The 22,545-nt window shown below is 39.0% G+C and overlaps 1 protein-coding gene across 1 annotated transcript in view; it reads right to left on the bottom strand.

Annotated features, from left to right (window-relative positions):
• LOC112850887 (uncharacterized) overlaps window positions 1–22,545 on the bottom strand; it is a 53,673-nt gene that overhangs the window by 21,598 nt on the left and 9,530 nt on the right. The window contains exon 5 of the mRNA XM_086688432.1: window positions 20,937–22,325. Coding sequence (XP_086544558.1) covers window positions 20,937–22,325 — 1,389 coding nt within the window. The remainder of the gene's footprint in view (window positions 1–20,936; window positions 22,326–22,545) is intronic.

Genomic DNA, 22,545 nt, shown 5'->3' with positions numbered 1-22,545 from the left:
AAAAAAAAAAAAAAAAAAAGATTATACTTTCAGAATTGATCTGCCATACAGTGTGCAAGGGTCACAGAGACATTTTCAGGAGCAATAATGTGATTTCTCTAAAGACATGTGTGTGATAATGAGTATGATGGAACTAATTGAAATACAGCAGAAACAGTAGAAACAGTTGTCTGAATGGGAATTGCTGAAATTTATTCTTCTGTAACTTGAGTATGATGCGCTTAATAGAGAGAGTAAATATGTCTCTACTGAAAATCTCTGTGGTCTCTTGATCAGTGAGACAATCTTGTTTCCTAAAATAAGGAAATGTCCTTTAAGAAAAAGCTAACATCACTATAGAGGGTTTTAAAGAGCAATAGATTAAGGACTTTATTTTTATATATTAATTTAATTTTAATATGATGGATTAATTTAAAAATATAATCTCATCAAGGAAAAAAGCAATATTAAGCTATATTTCTTCTGGTTTAAAATCGTTTCAAGACTATTCCCAACTCACTATTCACTTCTCTTGATTTTCAATTTATTAAATGCCCAAATTCCAAGTCTTCAAATTCCATTTTGCATGTTTGTATTATACTTTAATTGCATTTTCAAATCAAATATTAGTTCAAGTTTCAGTTTGTTTATTCTAAAATAACAAACATACACTGATTAATATGTATTTAAATAGGATTAATATTTTCTGCCCTAATATGCTTTATCACTATGTGAGTTTTATGTCCCATATATTAGCACACAGTGCAGTTCTGCACAATAATTTCTCTTACGGATATCATTGTACCTTTGGTCCAGGCAAAAAATGAAATGAGTTTTCTGCTGCCATCCTGACATTTGTCTACATTACATAAATCAGATTGACTCATATAAAATTGTTCAGTGCATCTATAATTTATTAAGGCCTTTGAAACTTTGTTCCTTAGTTATATTGGTCAAAAAGAACACTTTAAAAAAGTGGGAAATGATCAAACCAGGTTTATTAAGGAAAATAAATTTAAAACGTGAGAAAGTGTCTGTGTGTATGTGTATACCCATGACGAGTTTCCTGGCATAGTATAGTACAGTAGGAAACATTCATGTCATTGAAACTAGGCTACCCAGGTTCAAATCCTGATTCTACTTCTATTTAGATGAGTCATTTAACTTCCCGTGGTTAAATTCTCCTCATCCACAGAATGAGAGTAATGTTATTTCCTAACTCATAGGGTTGTGAATATTATATAAGTTACAATAGGGAAAGCAGTAATAACAGTGACCCACACATTATAAGTGCTATTAAAAGACACACATGTAACTTGGGAAATCTCTTAACAAAAGACAATATAGTTTAGATGTTCATTCTCAGTGAACAGGAGAGATAAGGTGAGATTTTATTTTCCATGAAAGTGTAGCCTGAAATTCATACTTTAATGCAGAACTCTCTGCCTGTGAATTTGAATATTAAGTTCTGGACAACGACAGAATGGTTTCAGTGCATTTGAATATAGCAGTGATCTTCCTATCCCAGATAGTCATTGGAATCCTGATCAATTTCTCACTCTTCTATCATTAGATGTCCCTTTGCTGCAGAGGATGCGAGCTGAGATCCACAAAGTTGGTTCTCAGGCACCTGAGTGTAGCCAACTCCTTGCCCATTCTCTCTAGAGGAATCCCAGAGACCATGGCAGCTCTAGGGCTGAAACATTTCACCATTTGTTATGGATGCTACGTTCTTTTATATGTTCACGGAGTGGCCAGAGGTATGTCCCTTTGTTCCACCTGCCCCTTGAGTGTCTTCCAGGCCATCACGATCAGCCCTGGGAACTCCAGGTGGGCAGAGCTTAAAGTGAAAGCTCCAAAGTACATTGGCCCCTCCAGTATCCTATGTGGGGGTGTTCTGCATGTTGGTAAACATGTTTTTTCCTATTTATATGGCTGGTAAATGGAACAACAAAACTATTATCCAAAAAAAGTGATTTGGGATATTGTTGTGCTTCACAGTGTAGAGACAAGATCACAGGCTCATTAGACGCAGCAATGATATTTTCCATACATTTTATTTTTGGGACACATGACCCTGCCCAGCAACTCCTTGGTTTTTCTTATTCACTGGCACAGAGGGTCCAGTGCATCCATAAGAGCAAATCTGTCCCCCACCAAGCCCTCCAGTGAGACCGTGAGACCAGAGCCACCCAAAGCATCCTTGTTTTGGTGACCACCTTTGTATCGTTTTATGCCATTTTGTCCATCATTTGTGTTTACTTGGCTCTCTTCAATAATTCTAGTTGGTGGCTGGTGAATATCACTGTACTAATCACTGCATGTTTTTCAACTATTAGTCCTTTTGTTCTCATGAACCATGACCCCAGCATATTCAGGCTGTGTGTACTGTGTCTGCTGTGGAAGAAATACACAATTCCCTCATCTCATCATGGAAATATAATAGTCTTCCACCAGTTCAGCCATGGATGCCCTGAGACCTCAAATAATGTTAAGAACAAATATGTTCCAGTTTCCATGCAGAGAGAGGGGTGAATGAGACCCACTGACACCAGCCTGATATGAAATAATAAAGATCATGGTACAAGAAATCCTCTATAATTAATATGTGTGTGCTTATATAGTTGTATTTTTATTAATGGTAACAGTGGAGAAGTTAAGATTCCATAAAACAGTCCTGAAATAATGTGAACATACTAGAAATATCTTTGAATGTGTAACTTTCATATCGAGATATTAAATTTTCCCAAGATGTACCTGAGAGTGGAATTGTAAATCCTGATTTCTGATGCATATGGCCTGGGGTGAAGGTGGAGGGAAAACTAGGTTTTACTTATTGTTGGCTTTGGAGGCTATGTTGTGAATATTATGCCTCATATCTAAGAGATATTGGGAATATTTTAAATATGATAACATTTATGGAGCAAGATGAGTGCTTTAATTAAAATATTTTCTGGTCAACATTTGAAGAGTATACTGCGGGACACAAAGAGGAACATAGGAAGAGGTGTCAGCTGAATTTCAGAAAGGGTGCAGGTGCAACCAGTAAACAGATTGCGTATGTGGGAAAAGACTGAATGACTTTTGAGATGTTTACAACGTAGACTGTTCTGTGTTAAATCTTGATGGCAGTTGGCTGTGGTGGTGAGAAAGAGATTTCAAGATGGACTTCTGCTTTTCCAGCTTGAGGTTATGGAGGACCATTTCATCAAGCTTGGTGGCTTGGTGCAGGAGACGAGTAGCAATTTGAAGGTGGAGTATATGAACATATTTTGTTTAACAAGGGATAGTATCACTTTTGAAATCACCACCAGGGCAATATAGACAGCACTGAAAGGAAAAAAAGATATTAACTAAAACATAGAACTATTTTAGGGGGGCCTGGCTGGCTCAGCCAGTAGAGTATGCGTCTTTTAATCTCCAGATGGTGACTTTGAGCCTGATATTGGGTGTAGAGATTAATTAAAAATAAAAAATTTAAAGAACAAAGATTTCAGGGGCATCTGGGTGGCTCAGTCAGTTGGGCATCTGACTTTGGCTCAGGTCACGACCTCGCAGTTTGTGAGTTTGAGCCCCGCATCTGGCTCTGTGCTGACAGCTCTGTCTCTGTTCCACCCCTGCTCTCTCTCTCTCTCTCTCTCTCTCTCTCTCTCTCTCTCTCTCTAAACTAACAAAACTCTAAAAAAATTTTTTTAAAGAAATATTTTAATCTAATTGTTAATAAATCATAAGCACTTGCAAGTTTTTTTAGATAAATATTTTACTTTGGAATCACTTTAGATTTTCAGAAAATTTGTAAAGATAACATTGAGAGTTCCAAAATGGCGCTCACCCAGTACCCTAAATGCTACCATCTTAACTTTATCATTGTTCATTTGTCAAAACTAAGGAACCAACATCGGTATGTCACAGTTAACTAAACTTAAGACTTTATTTACATTTCAACTGTTTTAACACGTTCATTTTTCCCTATCAACATCCAATCCAGGATATCACATACATGGAATTGTCCTGTCTCCCCCAGTCTCCTCTGCTCAGTGACATGTTCTCACAGTTTCCTTGTTTTTCATGACACGTTTGAGGTATACTGGTCCCTCACATTTTAGAATGCCTCTAAAGTTGAATTTCTCAGAAGTTTTCTTTTTCTTTTCCTTAAGTTTATTTATTTGATAAGGAGGACGGGGGTGCAGAAAGAGGGAAAGAAAGAATCCCAAGCAGGCTCCACACGGTCAGCACAGAGCCTGACCTGGGGCTTGATCCCACTAACTGTGAGATCATGACCTGAGCTGAAATCAAGAGTCAGTCGCTCGACCAGCTGAGCCACCCAAGCGCCCCTGAAGTTGTTCTCCTGGATAGACTGCGTTTATGGATTCTTGAGAAGAATATCACATCTCATCACGGCATACAGTCTGAGAGGTTTCTTGCAATTAACACGAGTTACCTTGGATGATGTTAATCGTGATCAGTTAGTTAAGGTCATGTTCACCAGACTCCTCCACTGTAAAATTACCATGCATGCCTTTCTATACTCTATTCTTTGGGAAACTCTAAACACAGCCCACAGTCAAGTGAGGGGGCGGTGGGGGACGTGGTACTTGAGGGTAGGGGTGTGCTGTTGAACTAAGCTCCACATCCTGGAGGGCTAAGTAGCCCCACTTATTATCTGCCATTCTTCTGTGTGGAAGCTGTGTCACTTCTCCTTCATTTATGTGTTTATTCAATTGGTTACTCATATCAGCATGAACTCATTTATACTTATTTTATACCTTGTGTTATACTTCAATGCTCTGCAAATTATTTAGTTGCTTAGATTGTTCAAGCTTTGGTCATTGGAAGCTGTGGTATAAAGTACACTCAGGGGGCGCCTGGGTGGCTCCATCAGGGAAGCATTCAATTTCAGCTCAGGTCATGGTCTCACAGCTTGTGGGTCCAAGCCCCACATTGGGCTCTGTTTTGATAGATCAGAGCCTGGAGACTCCTTCGGATTCTGTGTCTCCCTCTCTCTCTGCCCCTCCCACTCTTGTGTGCGGGCATGCACTCTTTCTCCCAAAAATAAACATGAACACACACACACACGCACACACACACACTCACCTGGTCTTTGTCTCAGGTTCCTGGCTCAGAGCTTCAGAAACCTTTAAGAATTCCTAAGTGGTAGGAGTGTCCTTATTACACTAAGGAGGCAACTCTGGGCAAGGGTTCCCCACAGAACTTCAAAATGGGGGACTGGACACCTCTGAAAGACCAACTATGTGATTGGATGGAAACGCTTAGCAGCCCAACCCCTAGGGAGAGGAAGGAGGCTGACTGGGGATTGAGTTCAGTCATGTGGCCAATGATTTAATCAACCAAGTCTAGGTAGTGAAGCCCTGATTAAACACCTGGAGGAGCTCCTGGGAGCTTCTTTGTGGGGGACAAAAGCTACTGTATGGGCAGTCCTCCCAAGCTTTGCCCTGTGGATGCCTTCATGTGGCTCTTTACTGCTATCCTTTACAATAACATGTGAAATGACAAAACTAAAACAATTTAGTAACAAGTTTGCTGTCTTTATTCCAGGGAAGACAACCCTTGATTTGGGGAGGACAGAGCCTCCCATGCAGGGAATAGAGTGCTCTTTCTGATGGATTTGGGGCAAGATTGACTTTTAGAAGAGGCAGTGCAGAAACAGAGCATGTTTGGCTAGGAGGTCGGGGATTTCCTTAGAAGAACAGAACTGCTATTTTCCAGTATAAGGTCGGCCAGCTGAAACTGAGTTAGAGGTCTGTGATTGGTATATATTAGGTTTCTTTGCTGATGTTTCACATAAGAGCAGGCTGGTTTAGATTTGTGATGTGGGTCGGGCACCTGGGGTGGCCTCCATTTTTTGTGTCCCAATATACCAAATAACTTTATCAAGGATTATCATACATATAGCACTTTCCGAGTTCTGTGAGTCTTCCCTGCAAATATTGAACAAGAGGGGATCAGAGGAAGCCTTAAATTTGTATTTGGCTGGAGATGTGTGGAAGGTTTGGGAATGCCTGACTCGTGACTGGTGTCTGAAGTGGGGGAAGTCCCAGGCAGGACTTTGTCCTTAACTTGTAGGGTCTCTACTAACACCAGATAAATTCAGAATTATATTGAATTGAAGGACACCCAGTTGGTATCAGAGATTTGGTAACAGGAGGCAGGAGCTCTTTCAGGTTTGGCTGTTATGGCCCTTTGATATGTCCCCATTTTTTTTTTTATTACTTCCTTACTCTTAACATTCTGCCACTACAAGATCCCCCAGGCTCATCTTGTATTTTCCTTGCGCCTGCCACAGAATCAGCCATAACTCCAAGGAGCCTTTTTTTTTTTTTTTTTTTTTTTTTTTTTTAGAGAATAGTGTTAGAAACCAAGATGTGGATGCTGAGTGTTCTCCTTGCTACTGGAATGTCATTGCTCTTAGACTCTCTGAGTAGAACGACCTGGGAATTACCTGTCCTCACACAGATCTAGTTTTCTCTTTCCCATTTTATTTACTTACCTACAGCTAACTGCTCTCATACTGATGTCCCTGACTCTATTACCGTACTTCAGGGTTCATTTTAGCCTTTCCCCCTTGCTTTTCTGTATCTGTCTATATTTACCAAGTACTATGGCATCATATGCCTTTGAAGAGTTTTGCATCTGTTTCTCCATGCTCCCATGCTCTCTGCACACTACCTATAACCTCCTCCCTCTGGCCTCATTTGGACCCTACTCTATCACACGCCTGTAACCTTCCAAATATGCCCTATTCACCTGCCCCTGCAGTGGCAATGCTCACAGCAGTGGCAATGCTCACAGCAGTTTAAGATACTGCATGTGCGGGGCGCCTGGGTGGCGCAGTCGGTTAAGCGTCCGACTTCAGCCAGGTCACGATCTCGCGGTCCGTGAGTTCGAGCCCCGCGTCGGGCTCTGGGCTGATGGCTCAGAGCCTGGAGCCTGTTTCCCATTCTGTGTCTCCCTCTCTCTCTGCCCCTCCCCCGTTCATGCTCTGTCTCTCTCTGTCCCAAAAATAAATAAATGTTGAAAAAAAAAATTAAAAAAAAAAAAGATACTGCATGTGGTAAATGTCATCTTTCGGGGTTGTTGCAGGGATGGAAGAAGTAAAAAAAAGGTGGAAAGTGCCCCCCATTTTCAGGCAACCAAGGTCAGGAGATGCCTGTATTCTTCCAACATGTGAGGACATTGTCGAGACCCACATGTGCATGCAGACTCTTTGAATGTAATTACATACACAGAACTGGCAATGCGGGAGTACAGGCGAGTGTGTGTAAATGTGAGTGTGTGCTTGTATTTGATTAGTGCATGCACAAATGTGAGTTTGCTATGGAGTCTATGAGTGTGAGTGTGTAAACGTAAATGGCTGTGGATTTGAATATAGCGCATATGCAAGTGTTTGGATCTGTGTGTAATGTTTCTGTATGTGTGTGTGTGTTCGTGAAATACGGGATGTCCATCATGGTTCTAGTGTCTGACATGAATATGGGGAGTATTTGTGTATTTGTGTGTAGTGAAAACAAGGGATTAATTAGGATTCTGATATCATTCTGGTAAATGTACCCCTTTGTGATTATGAAATAGATTTCATTCTCCCTGGTCATGTTATTTGGTCTTTAATTAACTTTGATCTTAATATAGCTACTCTATTTTTAATAGCATTTATGTTTATCTTTTGTCCAGGATTTTACTTTGTGTCCTTAATTTTTGAAGGGAATTTCCCCTAGGAAATATATTTTTGTCTGTCTTTAAAAAATCCAATTGTCAGGGGCGCCTGGTTGGCTCACATGGTTATAGGTTTAAGACTCTTGATTTCAGCTCAGGTCATGATCTCATGGCTCTTGAAATTGAGCCCAATGTTGGGGTCTAAACTGTCAGCACAGAGCCTACTTGAGATTCTCTTTCAACCTCTCTCTCTCAAATAAATAAAACTAAAACAAAAACAAAAAAACAAACAAAAAAAAACAACAAAAAAAAAACCAACCAGTGACAATGTTTGCTTTTCAATGGGGCCTTTAGACTATGTCCTTTTACAGATATTGTTATATAGATTTACATTATCTTGCTATTGCTTTCATGATGTCTCCTTTGCTGTATTCCCTCTCTTTCTGTTTTCTTTGAAATAAGTCAATTTTTACAGATGAATTTGTTTTAAATCCTTTTCTTTGGTTCAATGGTGTTGCCTGTAATTATTTTTTGTGTGTTTGCTTTAGGGGTTATTCAGTACAGCTGACCACAGTATACCTTCACGTGAGTTTATATTCTTCATATAGAGCATCCGACCCTTCCTTTCCACATGGACTTCCAGTTCTCCACTCCTGCCCTGTGCTACTATTAGTATAGGTTTCTTTTACATATGCTATAAACATATATGCTAGACTGTTAGTTTCTTAAACAGTCCACTAGTTACTAATTCTAGTGCTCTTAATTCCTTTGTGTAGATCAGGAGTCTGCCACCTACAGAACATGAGCCAAAAACAGCCTAACGTCTGTTTTTTACGTGAAGTGTAACCGGAATGCAGCCACACTCATATTTAGGAATTTTTGACCCAATAAGGGCATACTGGAAGAGTAGTAACAGAAACAGTATGGCCTACAAAGAATAAAATATTTACTATATGTTCCTTACATAAAAGTTTGCCAACCTCACGCATAGTCACATTATCTTGACATCTAAATTAGTATAAAATTGGGATATGAAACATACTTAAAAGTCAATTTTGTAGTCAAATATTAGGCAATGGTGACACAATATTGGTCTCAACTGGAGGAGTCAGACTAGGAATAAATGGGAGTTAGTAGGTCTTATACTCATGAGGAAAACATGAAATATGCAATTTTGTTAGTATTCAATTTGCAAGTACAGTATCTCATTTGATGTTAAAAATTTGTTTGATGATATTGGCATTGAAGATACAACTAAGGTGTAAAATACCCACCAAATATTACTTGATACACATTCTTTTTTTTTTTATTTATTTTATTTATTTATTTATTTATTTTTTTTCAACGTTTTTTTATTTATTTTTGGGACAGAGAGAGACAGAGCATGAACGGGCGAGGGGCAGAGAGAGAGGGAGACACAGAATGGGAAACAGGCTCCAGGCTCTGAGCCATCAGCCCAGAGCCCGACGCGGGGCTCGAACTCACGGACCGCGAGATCGCGACCTGGCTGAAGTCGGACGCTTAACCGACTGCGCCACCCAGGCGCCCCAACTTGATACACATTCTTAAGTGAAGTAGCAATAAACCCCTGGCTGGCTTCAGGGATAGACAACAGGAAAAGTATATATCTTAATAAGTACTGGGATCAAATCCCTCAGACAGTTTTGACAAATGGCATTTACTATCTTTCCATTAATTCATTACCCCACCCCACTGCTGTATTCTCTCATTAGTGGTAAGGCTGCCATAAAGAAATAGGTCTGTGCATTCTCCAAACAGGTCATGGTTGTGGATCTATCACATACAATCTTAAGCCCTTTGGGGAGTTTTGTTATTAAATTTGTTTTGTTTTGTTTTAATTTTAGTTTTAATTTTTTAAAATTTACATCCAAATTGTTAGCATATAGTGCAACAATGATTTCAGGAATAGATTCCTTAATGCCCCTTACCCATTTAGCCCATCCCCCCTCCCACAACCCCTCCAGCAACCCTCATTTTGATCTCCACATATGAGTCTCTTCTCTTTTGTTCCACTCTCTGTTTTTATATTATTCCTGTCTCCTTTTCCTATGTTCATTCATTTTGTCTCTTAATGTCCTCACATGAGTGAAGTCATATGATTTTTGTCTTCCTCTGACTAATTTCACTTAGTATAATACCCTCCAGTTCCATCCACGTAGTTGCAAATGGCAAGATTTCATTCGTTTTGATTGCCGAGTAATACTCCATTGTGTATATATACCACATCTTCTTTATCCATTCATCCATCGATGGACATTTGGGCTCTTTCCATACTTTGACTATTGTTGATAGTGCTGCTATAAACATGGGGGTGCATGTGTCCCTTCAAAACAGCACACCTGTATCCCGTGCATAAATGCCTCCTCGTGCAATTGCTGGGTTGTAGGGTAGTTCTATTTTTAGTTTTTTGAGGAACCTCCATACTGTTTTCCAGAGTGGCTGCACCAGCTTGCATTCCCACCAACAATGCAAAAGAGATCCTCTTTCTCTGCATCCTCGCCAACATCTGTTGTTGCCTGAGTTGTTCATGTTAGCCATTCTGACGGGTGTAAGGTGGTATCTCATGATGGTTTTGATTTGTATTTCCCTGATGATGAGTGACGTTGAGCATTTTTTAATGTGTCGGTTGGCCATCTGGATGTCTTCCTTGGAGAAGTGTCTATTCATGTCTTTTGCCCATTTCTTCACTGGATTATTTGTTTTTTGGGTGTTGAATTTGATAAGTTCTTTTTAGATTTTGGATACTAACTCTTTATCTGATATATCGTTTGCAAATATCATCTCCCATTCCATCAGTTGCCTTTTAGTTTTGCTGATTGTTACCTTGTTGTGCAGAAGGGTTTTATTTTGATGAGGTCCCAGTAGTTCATTTTTGCTTTTGTTTCCCTTGCCTCTGAAGACGTGTTGAGTAAGAAGTTGCTGTGGCCAAGATCAAAGTGGTTTTTGCCTGCTTTCTCCTCGAGGATTTTGATGGCTTCCTGTCTTACATTGAGGTCTTTCATCCATTTTGAGTTTATTTTTGTGTATGGTGTAGGAAAGTGGTCCAGGTTCATTCTTCTGCATGTTGCTGTCCAGTTTTCCCAGCACCATTTGCTGAAGAGACTGTCTTTATTACATTGGATATTCTTTCCTGTTTTGTCAAAGATTAGTTGGCCATACGTTTGTGGTTCCATTTCTGTGTTCTCTTTTCTGTTCCATCGATCTGAGTGTCTGTTCTTGTACCAGTACCATACTGTCTTGATGATTACAGCTTTGTAGTATAGCTTGAAGTCCAGGATTGTGATGCCTCCTTCTTTGGTTTTCTTTTTCAAGATTGCTTTGGCTATTTGGGGTCTTTTCTGGTTCCATACAAGTTTTAGGATTATTTGTTCTAGCTCTGTGAAGAATACTGGTGTTATTTCGATACAGATTGCATTGAATATGTAGATTGCTTTGGGTAATATCAACATTTTAACAATATTTGTTCTTCCTATCCAGGAGCATGGAATATTTTTCCATTTTTTGTGTGTCTTCTTCAATTTCTTTCATAAGCTTTCTATAGCTTTCAGAGTATAGAGTTTTCACCTTTTTGGTTACCTGTATTCCTAGGTATTTTATGTTTTTTGGTGCATTTGTAAAGGGGATCAATCGTTGATTTCTCTTTCTCTTGCTTCATTGTTGGTGAATAGGAATGCAACCAATTTCTGTGCGTTGATTTTATATCCTGCCACTTTGCTGAATTCATGAATCAGTTCTAGCAGTTTTTTTGGTGGAATCTTTTGGGTTTTCCATATAGAGTATCATGTCATCTGTGAAGAGTGAAAGTTTGGCCTCCTCCTGGCTGATTTGGATGCCTTTTATTTCTTTGTGTTGTCTGATTGCAGAGGCTAAGACTTCCAATACTATGTTGAATAAGAGTGGCAAGAGTGGACATCCCTGTCTTATTCCTGACCTTAGGGGGAAAGCTCTCAGTTTTTCCCCATTGATATTAGCGTTGGGTCATTCATATATGGCTTTTATGATCTCGAGGTATGATCCTTCTATCCCTACTTTCTTGAGAGTTTTTATCAGTAAAGGATGCTGTATTTTGTCGAATGGTTTCTCTGCATCTATTGAGAGGATCATATGGTTCTTGTCCTTTCTCTTATTGATGTGATGAATCACGTTAATTGTTTTGCAGATATTGAACCAGCCCTGCCTCCCAGGTATAAATCCCACTTGGTCGTGGTGAATACTTTTTTTAATGTATTGTTGGAGCTGGTTGGGTAATATCTTGTTGAGGATTTTTGCATCCATGTTAATCAGGGAAATTGGTCTGTAGTTCTCCTTTTTAGTGGGGTCTCTGGTTTTGGAATCAAGGTAATACTGGCCTCATAGAAAGAGTTTGGAAGTTTTCCTTCCATTTCTATTTTTGGAACAGCTTCAAGAGAATAGGTGTTAACTCTACCTTAAATGTTTGGTAGAATTCCCCTGGAAAGCCATCTGGCCCTGGACCCTTGTTTTTTAGGAGATTTTCCATTACTAAATCAATTTCTTTACTGGTTATGGATCTGTTCAAATTTCCTATTTCTTCCTGTTTCAGTTTGGTATATGTTTCTAGCAATTTGTCCGTTTCTTTCAGATTGTCTATTTTATTGGCATATAATTGCTCATAATATTCTCTTATTATTGTTTTTATTTCTGCTGTGTTGGTTGTGATCTCTTCTCTTTCATTCTTGATTTTATTTATTTGGGTCCTTTCCTTTTTCTTTTTGATCAAACTGGCTTAGGGTTTATCAATTTTGTTAATTCTTTCAAAGAACCAGCTCCTGGTTTCATTGATCTGTTCTACTGTTTTTTTGTTGTTGTTGTTTTGATAGCATTAATTTCTGCTCTGATCTTTATTATTTCCTGTCATCTGCTTGTTTTGGGTTTTATTTGCTGTTCTTTTTCCAGCTCTTTAAGGCATAAGGCTAGGTTGTGTATTTGAGATATTTCTTCCTTCTTTAGGAGAGCCTGGATTGCTATATAGTTTCCTCTTATGACTGCCTTTGCTGTATCCCAGAGGTTTGGGGTTGTGGTGTTATCATTTTCATTGGCTTCCATATACTTTTTAATTTCCTCCTTAGCTTCTTGGTTGGCCCATTCATTCTTTAGTAGGATGTTCTTTTGTCTCCAAGTATTTGTTAGCTTTCCAAATTTTTTCTTGTGCTTGATTTCGAGTTTCATCATGTTGTGGTCTGAAAATATGCACAGTATGATCTCGATCTTTTTGTACTTGCTGAAGGCTGATTTGTGTCCCATTATGTGGTCTATTCTGGAGAACGTTCCGTGTGCACTGGAGAAGAATGTATGTTCTGCTGCTTTAGGATGAAATGTTCTGAATATAACTGTTAAGTCCATCTGGTCCAGTGTGTCATTCATAGCCATTGTTTCCTTGTTGATTTTACGATTAGATCATCTGTCCATTGCTGTGATAGGGTGTTGAAGTCTCCTACTATTATGTTATTACTGTCAATGAATTTCTTTATGTTTGTGTTAACATTGTGTTATGTTCTTTATGTATGTTATGTTTATGTTTGTGATTAATTGATTTATATATTTGGGTACGCTCACATTTGGTGCATAAATGTTTACAATTGTTAGGTCTTCTTGGTGGATAGACCCTTTAATTATGATATAATGCCCTTCTTCATCTCTTGATACAGTCTCTATTTTAAAGTCTAGATTGTCTGATATAAGAATGGCTACTCTGGCTTTCTTGTGTTGACTATTAGCATGATAGATGGTTCTCCATCCCCTTACTTTCAATCTGAAGGTGTCTTTAGATCTAAAGTGGGTCTTTTGTAAACAGCATATAGATGGATCTTGTTTTCTTATCCATTCTGTTACCCTATGTCTTTTGATTGGAGCATTGAGTCCATTGACGTTTAGAGTGAGTACTGAAAGATATGAATTTATTGCCACTATGTTGCTTGTAGAGTTGGAGTTTCTGGTGGTGTTCTCTGGTCCTTTCTAGTCTTTGTTGCTTTTGGTATGTATGTATGTATGTACGTATGTATGTATGTATTCATCTTTTCTCCCCTCAGAGAGTCCCCCTTAAAATTTCTTGCAGGGCTGGTTTAGTGGTCACTAACTCCTTTCATTTTTGTTTGTCTGGAAACTTATCTCTCCTGTCATTTTGAATGACAGCCTTGCTGGGTAGAGAGTTCTTGGCTGCATATTTTTCCGAATCAGCACATTGTTTATATTCTGCCACTCCTTTCTGGCCTGCCATGTTTCTGTGGATAGGTCTTCTGCAAACCTGATCTGTCTTCCCTTGTAGGTTAAGGACTTTTTTCCCTTGCTGTTTTCATGATTCTCTCCTTGCCTGAGTATCTTTTGAATTTGACTATGATATGCCTTGTTGATGGTTGGTTGTTGTTCAACCTAATGGGAGTCTTCTGTGCTTCCTGGATTTTGATGTCGGTGTCTTTTCTCAGGTTAGGAAAGTTTTCTGCTATGATTTGCTCACATAACTCTTCTACCCCTATTTCTCTCTCTTCCTCTTCTGGGACCCCTATGATTCTGATGTTGTTCCTTTTTAATGAGTCACTGATTTCTCTAATTCTTAAATCCTGCTCTTTTGCCTTAATCTCTTTTTTTTCTGCTTCATTATTCTCCATCAGTTTGTCCTCTATATTATTGATTCTCTGTTCTGCCTCATCCATCCTTGCCGCCACAGCATCCATTCGAGATTGCAGCTCGGTTATATCATTTATTATTTCATCCTGACTACCTTTTACTTCTTTTATCTCCACTGAAAGGGATTCTAGTCTATTTTTGACTCCAACTAGTATTCTTATTATCGTGATTCTAAATTCTGGTTCAGACATCTTTATTGCATCTGTGTTGGTTAAGTCCCTGGCTGGTGTTTCTTCCTGCTCTTTCTTTTGGGGTGAATTCCTTCATTTCCACATTTTGAAGGGAGAAAAGGAATTAATGAGGTAGAAAAAATTAAAATTAAAAAAATAAAATTTTAAAATATTAAAATTTAAAAATTAAAAACAAACACACAGAAAAAAAATCAAATAAATGATGCTAGATCCTAGCTGTGTTTTGGTCTGGGTGTTGAAAGTGGCTTGATAGGGGCGCCTGGGTGGCGCAGTCGGTTAAGCGTCCGACTTCAACCAGGTCACGATCTCGCGGTCCGTGAGTTCGAGCCCCGCGTCGGGCTCTGGGCTGATGGCTCAGAGCCTGGAGCCTGTTTCCGATTCTGTGTCTCCCTCTCTCTCTGCCCCTCCCCCGTTCATGCTCTGTCTCTCTCTGTCCCAAAAATAAATAAACGTTGAAAAAAAAAAAAAATTAAAAAAAAATAAAAAAAAATAAAAAAAAAAAAAAAAAAAGAAAGTGGCTTGATAGATTAGAGTACACTTGATCTTAGCCAAAAGGCCGAGAAGTGATTTGATAGATTAGAGTAAAAAGGGGAAAAATAGAAAAAAAAAATCTTTTGAAAACTTGAAAAAAATGAATACACTGAAGTAGACTAAATGAAATGATGGAAGTAAAATAGAACTTTTAAAAATTTACAGAAAAGTAAAAAACATAGAAAAAATTAAGGAAAAATATTTTTAATAAAAATGCAAAATAAAAATGAATTTTTTCTCTTTCTGTATTCAAGAAAAAGAAAAGAAACGAAAAAGAGGGAAAAAAAAGAAAGAAAATTAAATAGTTGGACCAGCTAACAGACTGGAATATGACTGAAATTACTTTGTTTTCCCCTAGAAGTCAGACTATGAAGCGCTTTATAGTCCATAAACTAAGCAGGTGGTGAGACTTGTGTTCTTGAAGAGTGAGGTTGGCCCAGTTCGGCGGGGTTAGAGTAACAGCTACCTTCTCCTCTAGATGGCGCTGCTAGCCTACTGGGGTGGATGGTTGTGGTGCTTGTAGGTGCATATGCGCATGCGCAGGAGCAGTGAAAATGGCATCACACAGCTATCCAGTCTCTAGTATCGGAACTCTTTTCTCCCCAGTCAGCAATCACGCACCTGTCCTTTGTCTTTGGCTTCTGTCCACTGCCTGCTTCCACACTGTCCATGACCAAGCCCCAGGCAGCACCTCCCTCCTGAGTTTTGTCTCAGATGTGGCTGCCTTCCCCAGCCTCCCACTTCTGAGGGACTGTGGCTTTGACCTGTTACGCCCCTTTGTGGAGGGTCTCACAGAGCAATGGCCAGGTGCCGGCCACACCCAGAAACATTCACAGGACCATGCTGCTGCCGATGCCAAGAGACTGCAGCCAGGTGCCAGCCTGCCCCAGAAAAAGCTCACGAGACAGTGTAGCAGCAGCATTTCAGGGATAATGGAAAATCACAGCACACATCTGGCACCAGGCTTCACCCTTAATGACCTTGTCCAGCATCAGTGAATGCGGCCATTGTCTGGGGTCTGGTGGGCCCAGGTGGCCTCACAGCCTCTACCAAATGTCCTCCCATCAGTGGAACCACTTCTCTTCATGTGGCCCGAACTCCTCCCAGACCCCACTCTGCTCCTGGAGATTCACCCTTCCCACCAGGGCACCACTAGGTATCGTGCTGCGGAGTTGCAGACTCTGCGCTCCTCCTGTTTACAGTCTTAATGGAATTTAAACCCTCTCCCTTCTCCTTTCTCCCTTTTTACTTCAGTTCCTGTGGCTGTTTCCAATTGTCTACTTTCTCTCCCTCTGCTTTTGGGGAGTGGTGCTTTTCCAGTATTCTCCCCTCCTGTCTCCATCCTCTCCACATGCAAAAGTGGCTCCCTGCCCTCTGCAGCTTCTCTCTCCCCAAGTTCACCTCTCCACACTGCGTACCTGCTGAATTCTGAGGTTCAGGTTGTACATTGTTGTGTTAATCCTCAGATCAGTATTCTAGGTGTGCAGGATGGTTCAGTGTTGGTCTGGCTGTATTTCATGGAAGTGAGACACACAAAAAAACTTCCATGCTGTTCTGCCATCTTGGCTCCTCCCCCCCAGTCTTTTGGTAGCAGCTACAAAATGTTAAATTCAAGATTCCCTCTCAAATGCTCCATTCTACTCTCAATACAAATATTAATCTCATTCGTCAGGTAGGACAGTTCTTATTTGTGACAGTCCTCCTGGAAATCAGTGGCTGAAACAACTAGGTGGTTTATCTTTCTCACATAACAAGAAGCCCAGGGATGCAGGTTGGGATGGGATGGGTCCTGGGCAGTCCTCTGCCTGTTCCACCTCCTTTAGCACTCAGCACTCTCTCTCCTTACAGCAGGATGGCCACTGTGTGACCAAGAAGGATGAATGGTGAAGGGCAAAGGCCTTTTCTTTTATTAGGTTTTGTCTCATTTACATGAAAATAATCCCAGGAGGTTTTTCCCAATTAGCTACACATTTTAATAATGTAATTTTGATAAGGATATTAGAGGGGCAGTGAGGTGGCTCAGTCAAGCGTCAGACTCTTGATTTTGGTTCAGGGCAACATCCCAGGGTTGTGGGATTGAGACCTGTGTCAGCTCTGCAGTGAGCATGGAGCCTGCTTAAGATCCCTCTGCCCCAGTCCCCCACTTGCATGTACTCTCTCTCAAATAAATTAACTAATTAATTAAAGATACTGGGGACTTTTCAAACTACATAGTCACACCTAAATAACAGAAGGTAAAAGAAAAAGATGGTAAACATTTCGCAGACCAAATTTAAATATACCCGTTATTAATATTAAATGACAAGGTAGTCAAGGATAACTGTGGGATGAAAGAGATTTTATCAGCAGACTTTGTTCTTTATCCGGAGGGTATAATATTGCATGCAACCCATGACCAGTATGATATGTGTTCCAAATAAGTCAAAAGTTATTAGTCCTCAGTGTTTTCTCATAGATTTCCTTTGAATTTAAGTTGATTTTATTTACCTGAATGTAAAACTAATTTGCCAAGTTTCATTACAGATATTCTGATTCTAGTACCTTTTTAAAAGGTTGTTTAAAGTTTGTTCATTTTTCCATGCTCAGTGTGGAGTAAGACCTGGGACTCCATCCCACGAACCATGAGATCATGTCCTGAGACAAAAATCAAGAGTTTGATGCTTAGCCACCCAGGCACTCCCTGTCTAGTGTCTTGGTAGAAAAATGGAAGGACTGATTTTGAGATTCCATTCATTCTAGTCTCCCTTAAAGTGAGAGATCTATAAAAGGCTTGTAGTTGGGAAATATTCTCTCACTTCTGAGTCTGTATTAATATTAGACTGTAACTTAATAGAAAAAGAATCATGACATCACAAGTCTAAAAATATCTTTGGTAATTTGTCTAAACAGTATTTCACAACCATTTTCCACAATCATATTGTGCAGTAGACGGTATGTGTGCATCAGGAAAAAGAAGTTGGTAGTTAGCATGAGGAAGATTGTGGTCTTTCCCAACCAAGAGAGTCAGAAGTAAACATTCAGTTTTATACTGAAGAGTCTGACTCTACTCTTGATGCCCGACTAATGGTACCCGTGAAGCATCATTACCTCTTACTATTCTGCTCATCTGGGCAGGGCAAGGTAATAATAAAGCCCGAGAGGCCCATCCCTTGGCAGTAGTTCTAAGTTCACAGTGTCAATGAGTACCATCACCCTGGCCCCACACAGGATGCATCATAACAAAGTAGTCACCATTCCCTGCTTTCTCCAGCCATTTTCAGAACTTGAAAAGTCTACCCTGCTCTCCCGAGAAAGCATCATTATGTAATAAATATTCTGTGAACACTTAATTGTAGGGAGTCATCAATTCTTTACATCCAAACATCCTGTTCCAGTGGAGTAAGCACAAGTGCAAACGAGCAAAAAATGTTTCAGAGGGTAAATATGTGAGATTTCTAGTTATCAAAAGATTCCCATTGTGTATGTTCATTCTTGAGAGTAAATTCGTGATTTATCTTTTCAAATTATGTCCCTGAGTACTCCAGCACAAAATATAGATTGTGCCTTTACCCTTACTTCTTACAGTATCTTCTTACTTCTTCTGACTTCCTACAGTATCTTTACCCTTACTTCTTAATTTTTCTATTTCCCAATACTTTTCATATGCCTGCTACTTTTCTACGTTCATTTAATGTTAATGGTACAACACATGGGCCTCATTTCAGCACAAAAGCGTGCAGAAATATAATCATATGGAGTATATTCATGAATAGGAGGCAGACTTTAGAGGGTGAGAGTTTGAGATTGCATTGCTATGGTATTTTCACTACAGCCACAAAAATAATATGAGATATACTATGGAGTATGTAACTCAAATTCAACTTATGAATATGTATTTCCAAAACTTAGGTTTGAATCTAACATGAAAAAAAAATTGTTGTGGATGACATTCAACCTAGAGAGCACAAGGATGTATTATTAGTGTTCATTATGAAATGCCCCAATGAAGTGTGATGCACCTGGGCTAATAAAAGGCACATGATTTACTTAGGGTTACACAAAAGCTCATACTCATATTTTAGTTACTTAGATATGAGAAATAAGATATCCTAAATCAAATGGTATCAAAATGCAATTTCAGTGGCCAAATTTGAGACCTTCACAAGCATACTACTTTTGCGCTTATCTTTCTTTCTTTCCTTCTTTCTTTTTTTTAGAGAGAGCATGAGTAGGCAAGAGGGGCTGAGAGAGAGAATCTTAAGCAGGATCTACACTCAGCAGAGAGCCCAATGTAGAGGCTGATCCCAAAACCTTGAGCTGAAATGGAGTCAGACACAACATAATGAGCCACCTATGCACGCCTACTTTGGTTCTTTTGATTAAAATGTTCTCTACAACTTTCTCTTCAGTTTCCAAAAATAAGAGTAATTTTTATTCATCCATGAAATACAACTATTACCTTTCAAAAGAGGGAGAGACCATCATTCCCCCTCCATTTTCTCTATCCAAATGCCATCCCTAGTAACCTATCATTGCCACATGAAACTGTAATTCTTTCAATTCCCCAACCTACTGTTTCATGATGATCTGACAGAGTAATCCTTTCCTATAATAATCAACAAAGGCTCTCAATCATATCAACAAATCTAGAGAAATACTCGTGACCATAGAAAACATGGAAAATTAGATAATAGTTTTAGATCTATTCCCTGCCACTTCCCATTGTCTCAGATTTATACAATAATGTATCTTAAAATTAGCATCCTATTTTTCCAGGGCATATAGCTATGACTAAGCCCCACCTAATGAAATAGGTTCCTTTAACCTTACCGATGCTTTCTCTGAGACCACTATGGTTGACAAGTGAAATGTATTTAGTAAGAGTATAACATCAGTGGATTCCAAACTTGAGGTTATGAGTCATCAATAATAACGTAGCCTCAAGAAACCTTAAATAATTGAGTAAAAAGCAGCTATAGTGGTGTCTTTCTGGCTCAGTCGGAACAACATGGGACTTCATCTTGGGGTTGTGAGTTTGAGCTCCACGTTGGGTATAGACAGGAAAATAAAATCTTAAAAAAATTTAAACAGAAGATGATTAGGTCTTTCTATAGATATACTTATTCCATTGAAACACATTAAATAATTTTAATTTTCTGTGGAATTTAACACCTAAGATTGGCTAATCCTCCAAATAGACCTAGTTCCCCCTAGTGTGAATTTTCGTATTGTAGTCCACTGAGAATTGGCTAAACAATTATCACCTTCATTACACATGTAATGTTTCTGTCCAGTATAAATTCTGTGTTTCCTGAGGTAAATATCTTGACACATTTGTATGATTTTCATGTGAATTCTTTCAAGACCACACATTTTTTTAATTACTGGAAGTCTGTACCTCTTAATCCCATTTGCCTATTTTAACCCCCTCCCCAAAGTTGTACATTTTTAAAAGTCTGATCACACTCATTACATTTGTAAGGTTTCTCTCCAGAAAGATGTTCCACAAGGTATAAGCTTTGGATAAGCCTTGCCATACATTCCATTTGTGTGCTTTCAGAGATTTATATTCTGATATCAAGTGAGATGTGAGCCCTGGTTACAAGCATTGCCACATACATTAGTTTCATATGGTTCCTCTCCAGGATGGAATCTCTGATGTTGAGTAAGGCTTGATCACTTGCTTATTTTATTTGCAAGGTTTCTTTCCACTTTGAGTTCTTTCATGACACCCAAAGCTTAAACTGTGAATAAAAGCACCACCACACATGATATAGTTTATACTCTTTCTTTTCACATGTATTTTCTGATGCCTCGTAAAAGCTTTGCCACACTCATTACATTCATAAGGTTTCTCTCCAGTATGGATTTTCTTATGCTGAGCAAGATGCTCGTACAGGCTTTGCCACGCTCGTTACATTTGTTTCTCTCCACTATGAGTCCTCTCATGACCCCAAAGGTCTGAACGTTTACTAAAAGTCTTATCACATTTATTACATTTATAAGGCTTTTCTCCTGTATGAATTCTCTGATGTCTCATAAGGCTTGTACTTTCGGTAAAAGCCTTGTCACACACATTACATTTGTATGGTTTCTCCCCAGTGTGTATTTTCTGATGCCTAGTAAGATTTGCAAATTGGGTAAATGCTTTGCCACACTCCTTACATTTGTAAGGTTTCTCTCCAGTATGGATTTTTCTATGTTGAGTAAGATGTGAACGCTCAGCAAAGGCTTTGCCACACTCACTACATTTGTAAGGTTTCTCCCCAGTATGAGTTCTCTCATGACCCCAAAGGTGTGAATGTTTGATAAAAGCCTTATCACATTTATTACATTTATAAGGTTTTTCTCCTGTATGAATTCTCTGATGTGCCATAAGGCTTGAACTTCGAGTAAAAGCTTTGTCACACACATTACATTTGTGTGGTTTCTCTCCAGTGTGTGTTTTCTGATGCCTAGCAAGGTTTCCAAATTGGGTAAATGCTTTGCCACACTCGTTACATTTGTGAGGTTTCTCTCCAGTATGGATTTTTCTATGATGAATAAGATTTGAACGGTCCGTAAAAGCTTTGCCACAGTCATTACATTTGTAAGGTCTCTGTCCAGAATGAATTCTCTCATGACTCATGAGGTTTGCACTTTTGCTAAAAGCCTTCCCACAGTCATTACATTTGTAAGAAATTCCTCTAGTGTATGCTCTCCTGTATTGTGCAGGTAACAAAGGATACTTAAAAACCTTCCTGTATTTGTTCCAAATGTTTTTGGTACTGGGAGGAATTCTTTGAAGTGGTGAGACTGAGGAACCACTGTTGACAGACTTCTCAGTCAGATTACAGTCACACATTTTCTCCTCATTGTGAAATCTCTGCAGTTCAGCCAGATGTGCCTGCAAACTTAATCCAATTCTATTTTCCATGCAGTTTATGTACTGGTTTCCAGCACCACTTCTGTTATTGTCCATTTTTAGCAAATTCCTCATAAATGGCTCATCATCCATGAAATACTGGTATGTATTATTTCTTACAGAAACACTCTGCTTTTCAGGAAGAGTAACTGAGGTCTGATTAAGTTGCTGGTCTTTTCTACAAGTGAGATTTTTGTTATGGGACAAAGGCACTTCTTTGTAATTTCTTGCATCATATCCCCACTGACTCTCAAACTCATGCATATTTTCGCAGGATTCCTGGAGATCAAAATCCTTGATTCCATAACTTTCATTTCTCTCCAATATCACTAAGTGGTAAAATTCGCCTTTATTAATGTCCTCTGTTGGTGATAATTCCTTGATTGCAAATCCATCAGAAGGGATTCCTATCAAATAGAGATGGAAGATAAATCTTTTATACTGAATTACATAATTACACACCAAAATAATACTTTATACTGAACACAGGAAGTTTCTCAAGTATGGTATTCAAACAATATTGTAATATACAATGTTTGTAAGTTTTCTTTTTATAAATGTTTCCATATCAATAATTTCTCTAATTTTAAGGTAATTTTTCCAAACACACATTAGACACTATACATA

The sequence above is a fragment of the Puma concolor genome, chromosome E2 (assembly GCF_028749965.1).
Source record: "Puma concolor isolate L17-30 chromosome E2, mPumCon1.1.hap2, whole genome shotgun sequence".
Taxonomy (NCBI): domain Eukaryota; kingdom Metazoa; phylum Chordata; class Mammalia; order Carnivora; family Felidae; genus Puma; species Puma concolor.
Note: the sequence above shows the minus strand (reverse complement) of the source record. Positions and strands in the feature narration are given on the sequence as shown.